Genomic DNA, 10,281 nt, shown 5'->3' with positions numbered 1-10,281 from the left:
TACATGTGTATGGGGGTGGGTTGGGCCATTTCTTTCGTCTGTTTTCCTTGCGCTACCTCGCAAACGCGGGAGACAGCGACAAAGCAATATATATATATATATATATATATATATAGATATCATACAAGCCTCCAACAGCCAGGATCGAACCTGGGACCCCTTGTGCAAGAGGCAGGCACGCTAACCGTTAGGCTAATTGACTGTATAATAGGAAACAACTATTCGAAATGCTAAGTACTCGAATACCCTTTGTCGCACAATGGTGAGCAACGTGGTCTATCGGTTGTTTCCGAACAGAACACATAGCCAGCTGATAGCGTTTTACCGAACCTGACTGTACAACGCGGAGTTATAAGAATACGAATAAAGTGTGTATGAACGCGCACCTTCATAGAACATACAAACCTCCAACAGCCAGGATCGAACCTGGGACCCCTTGTGCAAGAGGCAGGCATGCTAACCGCTAGGCTAAGGGACTGTATAATAGGAAACAACTATTCGAAATACTAAGTACTCGAATACCCTTCGTCTCACAATGGTGAGCAACGGGGTCTATCGGTTGTTTCCGAACAGAACACATAGCCAGCTGATAGCGTTTTACCGAACCTGACTGTACAGCGCGGAGTTATATGAATACGAATAAAGTGTGTATGAACGCGCACCTTCATAGAACATACAAACCTCCAACAGCCAGGATCGAACCTGGGACCCCTTGTGCAAGAGGCAGGCATGCTAACCGCTAGGCTAAGGTACTGTATAATAGGAAACAACTATTCGAAATGCTAAGTAGTCGAATACCCTTCGTCTCACAATGGTGAGCAACGGGGTCTATCGGTTGTTTCCGAACAGAACACATAGCTAGCTGATAGCGTTTTACCGAACCTGACTGTACAACGCGGAGTTATATGAATACGAATAAAGTGTGTATGAACGTGCACCTTCATAGAACATACAAACCTCCAACAGCCAGGATCGAACCTGGGACCCCTTGTGCAAGAGGCAAGCATGCATCATACAGTCCCTTAGCCTAGCGGTTAGCATGCCTGCCTCTTGCTCAAGTGGTCCAAGGTTCGATCCTGGCTGTTGGAGGTTTGTATGTTGTATGAAGGTGCGCGTCCATACACACTTTATTCGTATATATATATATATATATATATATATATATATATATATATATATACTTATATATATATATATATATATATATATATATATATATATATATATATATATATATATATATATTTTTTTTTTTTTTTTGCCGCTGTCTCCCGCGGTTGCGAGGTAGCGCAAGGAAACAGACGAAAGAAATGGCCCAACCCACCCCCATACACATGTATATACATACACGTCCACACACGCAGATTTACATACCTATACATCTCAATGTACACATATATATACACACACAGACACATACATATATACCCATGCACACAAATCACACAGTCTGCCTTTATTCATTCCCATCGCCACCTCGCCACACATGGAATACCATCCCCCTCCCCCCTCATGTGTGCGAGGTAGCGCTAGGAAAAGAGAACTTAGGCCTCATTCGTTCACACTCAGTCTCTTGCTGTCATGCAATAATGCCCGAAACCACAGCTCCGTTTTCACATCCAGGCCCCACAAAACTTTCCATGGTTTAACCCAGACGCTTGACATGCCCTGATTCAATCCACTGACAGCACGTCAACCCCGGTATACCACATCGATCCAATTTACTCTATTCCTTGCCCTCCTTTCACCCTCCTGCATGTTCAGGCTCTGATTACTCAAAATCTTTTTCACTCCATCTTTCAACCTCCAATTTGGTCTCCCACTTCTCTCGTTCCCTCCACCTCCGACACATATATCCGCTTGGTCAATCTTATCTCACTCATTTTCTCCATGTGCCCAAACCATTTCAAAACACCCTCTTCTGCTCTCTCAACCACGCTCTTTTTATTTCCACACATCTCTCTTACCCTTTCATTACTTACTCGATCAAACCACCTCACACCACACACTGTCCTCAAACATCTCATTTCCAGCACATCCACCCTCCTGCGCACAACTCTATCCATAGCCCACGCCTCGCAACCATACAACATTGTTGGAACCATTATTCCTTCAAACATACCCAATTTTGCTTTCCGAGATAATGTTCTCGACTTCCACACATTCTTCAAGGCTCCCAGGATTTTCGCCCCCTCCCCCACCCTATGATTCACTTCCGCTTCCATGGTTCCATCCGCTGCCAGAACCACTCCCAGATATCTAAAACACTTTCCTTCTTCCAGTTTTTCTCCATTCAAACTTACCTCCCAATTGACTTGACCCTCAACCCTACTGTACCTGATAACCTTGCTCTTATTCACATTTACTCTTAACTTTCTTCTTTCACACACTTTACCAAACTCAGTCACCAGTTTCTGCAGTTTCTCACATGAATCAGCCACCAGCACTGTATCATCAGCGAACAACAATTGACTCACTTCCCAAGCTCTCTCATCCACAACAGAATTCATACTTGCCCCTCTTTCCAAAACTCTTGCATTCACTTCCTAACAACCCCATCCATAAACAAATTAAACAACCATGGAGACATCACACACCCCTGCCGCAAACATACATTCACTGAGAACCAATCACTTTCCTCTCTTCCTATACGTATATATGCCTTACATCCTCGATAAAAACTTTTCACTGTTTCTAACACCTTGCCTCCCACACCATATATTCTTGATACCTTCCACAGAGCATCTGTATCAACTCTATCATATGCCTTCTCCAGATCCATAAATGCTACATACAAATGCATTTTCTTTTCTAAGTATTTCTCACATACATTCTTCAAAGCAAACACCTGATCCACACATCATCTACCACTTCTGAAACCACAGTGCTCTTTCCCAATCTTATGCTCTGTACATGCCTTCACCCTCTCAATCAATATCCTCCCATATAATTTACCAGGAATACTCAATAAACTTACACCTCTGTAATTTGATCACTCACTCTCATCCTCTTTGCCTTTGCACAATGGCACTATGCACGCATTCCGACAATCCTCAGGCACCTCACCATGAGTCATACATACAATAAATAACCTTACCAACCAGTCAACAATACAGTCACCCCCTTTTTTAATAAATTCCACTGCAATACCATCCAAACATGCTGCCTTGCCGGCTTTCATCATCCGCAAAGCTTTTACTACCTCTTCTCTGTTTACCAAATCATTTTCCCTAACCCTCTCACTTTGCACACCACCTCGACCAAAACACCCTATATTTGCCACTCTATCATCAAACACATTCAATAAACCTTCAAAATACTCACTCCATCTCCTTCTCACATCACCACTACTTGTTATCACCTCCCCATTTGCGCCCTTCACTGAAGTTCCCATTTGCTACCTTGTCTTATGCACTTTATTTACCTCCTTCCAGAACATCTTTTTATTCTCCCTAAAATTCAATGATACTCTCTCACCCCAACTCTCATTTCCCTCTTTTTCACCTCTTGCACCTTCCTCTTGACCTCCTGTCTCTTTCTTTTATACCTGTCCCACTCAATTGCATTTTTTCCCTGCAAAAATCGTCAAAATGCCTCTCTCTTCTCTTTCACTAATAATCTTACTTCTTCATCCCACCACTAACTACCCTTTCTAATCAACCCACCTCCCACGCTTCTCATACCACAAGCATCTTTTGCGTACTCCATCACTGATTCCCTAAATACATCCCATTCCTCCCCCACTCCTTACTTGAATTGTTCTCACCTTTTTCCATTCTGTACTCAGTCTCTCCTCGTACTTCCTCACACAAGTCTCCTTCCCAAGCTCACTTACTCTCACCAACCTCTTCCCCCCAACATTCACTCTTCTTTTCTGAAAACTCATACAAATCTTCACCTTAGCCTACACAAGATAATGATCAGACATCCCTCCAGATACACCTCTCAGCACATTTACATCCAAAAGTCTCTCTTTCGCGCGCCTGTCAATTAACACGTAATCCAATAACGCTCTCTGGCCATCTCTCCTACTTACATACGTATACTTATGTACATCTCCCTTTTTAAACAGGTATTCCCAATCACCAGTCCTTTTTCAGCACATAAATCTACAAGCTCTTCACCATTTCCATTTACAACACTGAACACCCCATGTATACCAATTATTCCCTCAACTGCCACATTACTCACCTTTGCATTCAAATCACCCATCACTATAACCCGGTCTCGTGCATCAAAACCACTAACACACTCATTCAGCCACTCCCAAAACACTTGCCTCTCATGATCTTTCTTCTCATGCCCAGGTGCATATGCAGCAATAATCACCCATCTCTCTCCATCAACTTTCTGTTTCACTCATATTAATCGAGAATTTACTTTCTTACATTCTATCACATACTCCCACAACTCCTGTTTCAGGAGTTTATATATATATATATATATATATATATATATATATATATATATATATATATATATATATATATATATATATATATATATATATATATATATATATATATATATATATATATGTATATATATATATATATATATATATATATATATATATATATATATATATATATATATATATATATATATATATATATATATATATATATATGTATACATATATATAGCGCATGAAGATGGGATGAAGAAGTAAGAGTATTAGTGAAAGAGAAGAGAGAGGCATTTGGACGATTTTTGCAGGGAAAAAATGATTTTGAGTGGGAGACGTATAAAAGAAAGAGACAGGAGGTCAAGAGAAAGGTGCTAGAGGTGAAAAAAAGGGCAAATGAGAGTTGGGGTGAGAGAGTATCATTAAATATTAGGGAGAATAAAAAGATGTTCTGGAAGGAGGTAAATAAAGTGCGTAAGACAAGGGAGCAAAAATGGAACTTCAGTGAAGGGCGCAAATGGGGAGGTGATAACAAGTAGTGGTGATGTGAGAAGGAGATGGAGTGAGTATTTTGAAGGTTTATTGAATGTGTTTGATGATAGAGTGATAGATATAGGGTGTTTTGATCGAGGTGGTGTGCAAAGTGCGAGGGTTAGGGAAAATGAGTTGGTAAACAGAGAAGAGGTAGTAAAAGCTTTGCGGAAGATGAAAGCCGGCAAGGCAGCAGGTTTGGATTGTATTGCAGTGGAATCTATTAAAAAAAGGGGGTGACTGTATTGTTGACTGGTTGGTAAGGTTATTTAATGTATGTATGACTCATGGTGAGGTGCCTGAGGATTGGCGGAATACGTGCATAGTGCCATTGTACAAAGGCAAAGGGGATAAGAGTGAGTGCTCAAATTACAGAGGTATAAGTTTGTTGAGTATTCCTGGCAAATTATATGGGAGGGTATTGATTGAGAGGGTGAAGGCATGTACAGAGCATGAGATTGGGGAATAGCAGTGTGGTTTCAGAAGTGGTAGAGGATGTGTGGATCAGGTGTTTGCTTTGAAGAATGTATGTGAGAAATACTTAGAAAAGCAAATGGATTTGTATGTAGCATTTATGGATCTGGAGAAGGCATATGATAGAGTTGATAGAGATGCTCTGTGGAAGGTATTACGAATATATGGTGTGGGAGGCAAGTTGTTAGAAGCAGTGAAAAGTTTTTATCGAGGATGTAAGGCATGTGTACGTGTAGGAAGAGAGGAAAGTGATTGGTTCTCAGTGAATGTAGGTTTGCGGCAGGCGTTTGTGATGTCTCCATGGTTGTTTAATTTGTTTATGGATGGGGTTGTTAGGGAGGTGAATGCAAGAGTTTTGGAAAGAGGGGCAAGTATGAAGTCTGTTGGGGATGAGAGAGCTTGGGAAGTGAGTCAGTTGTTGTTCGCTGATGATACAGCGCTGGTGGCTGATTCATGTGAGAACCTGCAGAAGCTGGTGACTGAGTTTGGTAAAGTGTGTGAAGGAAGAAAGTTAAGAGTAAATGTGAATAAGAGCAAGGTTATTAGGTACAGTAGGGTTGAGGGTCAAGTCAATTGGGAGGTGAGTTTGAATGGAGAAAAACTGGAGGAAGTGAAATGTTTTAGATATCTGGGAGTGGATCTGGCAGCGGATGGAACCATGGAAGCGGAAGTGGAACATAGGGTGGGGGAGGGGGCGAAAATTCTGGGAGCCTTGAAGAATGTGTGGAAGTCGAGAACATTATCTCGGAAAGCAAAAATGGGTATGTTTGAAGGAATAGTGGTTCCAACAATGTTGTATGGTTGCGAGGCGTGGACTATGGATAGAGTTTTACGCAGGAGGATGGATGTGCTGGAAATGAGATGTTTGAGGACAATGTGTGGTGTGAGGTGGTTTGATCGAGTAAGTAACGTAAGGGTAAGAGAGATGTGTGGAAATAAAAAGAGTGTGGTTGAGAGAGCAGAAGCGGGTGTTTTGAAATGGTTTGGTCACATGGAGAGAATGAGTGAGGAAAGATTGACCAAGAGGATATATGTGTCGGAGGTGGAGGGAACGAGGAGAAGAGGGAGACGAAATTGGAGGTGGAAAGATGGAGTGAAAAAGATTTTGTGTGATCGGGGCTTGAACATGCAGGAGGGTGAAAGGAGGGCAAAGAATAGAGTGAATTGGAGCGATGTGGTATACCGGGTTGACGTGCTGTCAGTGGATTGAATCAAGGCATGTGTATGGGGGTGGGTTGGGCCATTTCTTTCGTCTGTTTCCTTGCGCTACCTCGCAAACGCGGGAGACAGCGACAAAGCAAAGAAAAAAAAAAAAATATAGCGCAAAAAACAGACAAAAGAATGGCCCAAGCCATCCACATACACATGTATATACATACACTTCCACACACGCACATATGAATACCTATACATCTCAACGTATACATACATATACACACTCAGCCATATACATATATACACACGTACATAATTCATAGTGTCTGCCCTTACTCATTCCCTTCGCCACCCCGCCACACATGAAATGATGTGCGCAAGGTAGCGCTAGGAAAAGACGACAAAGGACACATTCTTTCACACTCAGTCTCCAGCTGTCATGTATAATTCACCGAAACCACAGCTCCTTCTCCACATCCAGGCCCCCACAAACCTTTCCATGGTTTATCCCAAACGCTTTAAATGCCCTGGTTCAATCCATTGACAGCACGTCGACCCCGGTTATACCACATCGTTCCAATTCACTCTATTCCTCGCACGCCTTTCACCCTCCTGCATGCTCAGGCCCGGTCACTTAAAATCTTTTTCACTCCATCTTTCCACCACCAATTAGGTCTCCCACTTCTCGTTCCCTACACCTCTGACGCATATATCCTCTTTGTCAATTTTTCTTCATTCATTCTCTCCATGTGACCAGAATATTTCAATACCCCCTCTTGCGCTCTCTCAGCCACACTCTTTTCATTACTACACATCTCTCTAACCCTTTTATTACTTACCTGATCAAACCACCTCACACCACACATTGTCCTCAAACATCTCATTTCCAACTCATCCACCCTCCTCCGCACAACCCTATCTATTCAAATTTACCTCTTAGTTGACTTGTCCCTTAACCCTACTTTACCTAATAACCTTGCTCTTGTTCACATTTACTCTCAGCTTTCTTCTTTCACACACTTTACCAAACTCAGTCGCCAGCTTCTGCAGTTTCTCACACGAATCAGCCACCAGTGTTGTATCATCAGCAAACAATAACTGACTCACCTCCCAAGCTCTCTCATCCACAACAGACTTCATACTTGCCCCTCTTTCCAAAACTCTTGCATTCACCTCCCTAACAACCCCATCCATAAACAAATTAAACAGCCATGGAGACATCACGCACCCCTGCCGGAAACCGACATTCACTGAGAACCAATCACTTTTATCTCTTCCTACACATACATATGCCTTACATCCTCGATAAAAACTTTTCACTGCTTCTAACAAGTTGCCTCCCACACCATACATTCTTAATACCTTCCACATAGCATCTCTATCAACTCTATCATATGCCCTCTCCAGATCCATAAATGCAACATACAAATCCATTTGCTTTTCTAAGTATTTCTCACTTACATTGTTCAAAGCAGACACCTCATCCACACATCCTCTACCACTTCTGAAAACACCCTGCTCTTCCCCAATCTGATGCTCTGTACATGCCTTCACCCTCGCGATCAATACCCTCCCATATAGTTTTCCAGGAACACTCAACAAACTTATACCTTTGTAACTTGACCACTCACCTTTATCCTCTTTGCCTTTGTACAATGGCAGTATGCATGCATTTCTCCAATCCTCAAACACCTCACCATGAGTCATTACATTAACTATCCTTACCAACCAGTCAACAACACAGTCACCCCCTTTTTTGGTGAGGGGGCAAGAGCAAGGGAAGCAGTGGGAGTATGTGATAGAGTATAAGAGAGTAAACTCTAGATTGATATGGGTAAAACTGAAAGTGGATGGAGAGATTGGTGATTATTGTTGCATATGTACCTGGGCATGAGAAGAAAGATCATGAAAGGCAAGTGTTTTGGGAGCAGCTGAGTGAGTGTGTTAGTAGTTTTGATGCACGAGACCGGGTAATAGTGATGGATGATTTGAATGCAAAGCTGAGTAATGTGGCAGTTGAGGGAATAATTGGTATACATGGGGTGTTCAGTTTTGTAAATGGAAATGGTGAAGAGCTTGTAGATTTGTGTGCTGAAAAAGGACTGGTGATTGGCAATACCTGGTTTAAAATGAGAGATATACATAAGTATACGTATGTAAGTAGGATCATGCATGATCCATGGGCAAGGAAACAAATTTAAGTTTAGCATGTACAGAAAACCTACCAATGTATGCTCATATATCCATTATTACTCATCTCAACATGACAGAGTTAAACTATTATCATTTCAATCTATATTCCTTAGGGCATTACGTAATAGAATTTAAGATTCTATTGGGCCTAAGTTAAAGTACCCTAGACCTTTCATTGATAAATCCCTTATGTTAGCAAAAAAAATATTTTATAGAGTTGAGAGCAAACCTCTCATTGACACCAGGAATCTTTTTGTTCTTCCTTTTGATAATAATTTTACTTTACTTCCCATGTTGCTTAAATCCTTTAATGTAAATGTTGCTTTCAGTAAGAATAATACTATAAAGAATATCCTTTCCTTTCATACATATTCGCCATCTCCCGCGTTAGCGAGGTAGCTTCAAGAACAGAGGACTGAACCTGAGAGCAAAAAAATTCTCACTTGGCCTCCTTCTCTGTTTCTTCATTTTGCTAACATAAAAAAATCTTAGTTGTCATGCTTTCACACTGAAATTTTTTGCTACGTCAACATACAGTCTTCCGTCTGCCTCTGGTGTTTGTGAAGGACCCTTAACCTATTTCCACTGTTATTTTCTTGATGAATCATCTCTTTCACTTCAACAAAAGTGAAGTCCATTTAATCGACAGTAACAGCACTGGATCAAGATGAGCTTTTACCAAGAGTAAGACATTTTTGACCAATTAATTTCCCTTATCACCCCACTAATAAGCGAGAAGGATGTACTTCAAAACTCTTAGAATAAAAGGTTCAGGACCTTATTGTTTCACCAAATAAGTCATTACCTATTCTAAGTAGGGAGCATGGAAAGTTCATTGCTTAAGGGACCTCTATATTGGCCCCCACTGTGGTTACACGTTCACTACCTTTGACATGCTTTATCCCTGTAAGTTAATCTGGATTGCTCTTTACACTTTTACATGATGACGTTAATCTATCTTGCTTTCAGGAGGAGAAAAAGATGATGCCCAACTTTTATTTTGGCGAAGAAGGATTGTACTTAATCTATCGCGTACTGTGAGCGATACGTGTCCTTCATCCTGCTACATTTGAATCAGCCTTCTCGACCCAGGGACATGGAGAGTGGTGCAGATTATATATATTAGATGAACGAGTAATCATTACATACTATAATCTGTCATAGGCACTTCAAGCCTGTGTACTGAAACAGTTTGTGGGATTCCTTTAAAAGGTGAAGCGATTCTAATGTAGAATCAATAAAGATTTTTGCTGAGATGTTTGTGTTTTCGTATGGTTACACTGCCTACTGAAAGTGACCTGCGGCGTCTCTTCAGCAACTATGTGCAAGGAGATGACACCATTATATGACATCGGAGTGAATGTTCTGGGAACCTTTCGTGTTTGCTTTCAGTGGAATAGATCAAATGTTGATTGGCTTTAAAGTAACTTGTATGATATTTCTGATCTCCATGCCTTCTACAGCCTGATTCATAGTCTATAACCAGCACATAACAAGCGACATGACATATACAAACTTAT

At 41.2% G+C, this 10,281-nt stretch overlaps 1 protein-coding gene across 1 annotated transcript in view; it reads left to right on the top strand.

The window, feature by feature from the left end:
* LOC139763159 (methyltransferase-like protein 27) overlaps positions 1 to 10,017 on the top strand; it is a 143,866-nt gene extending 133,849 nt beyond the window's left edge. Inside the window, exon 6 of the mRNA XM_071688866.1 lies at positions 9,731 to 10,017. Coding sequence (XP_071544967.1) covers positions 9,731 to 9,802 — 72 coding nt within the window. The 3' untranslated portion in view covers positions 9,803 to 10,017. The remainder of the gene's footprint in view (positions 1 to 9,730) is intronic.
* Positions 10,018 to 10,281: the final 264 nt, after the last annotated feature.

The sequence above is a fragment of the Panulirus ornatus genome, chromosome 46 (genome assembly GCF_036320965.1).
Source record: "Panulirus ornatus isolate Po-2019 chromosome 46, ASM3632096v1, whole genome shotgun sequence".
In the NCBI taxonomy this organism is placed as follows: Eukaryota; Metazoa; Arthropoda; class Malacostraca; order Decapoda; family Palinuridae; genus Panulirus; species Panulirus ornatus.
This window is presented reverse-complemented; position numbering and strand designations above follow the sequence as displayed.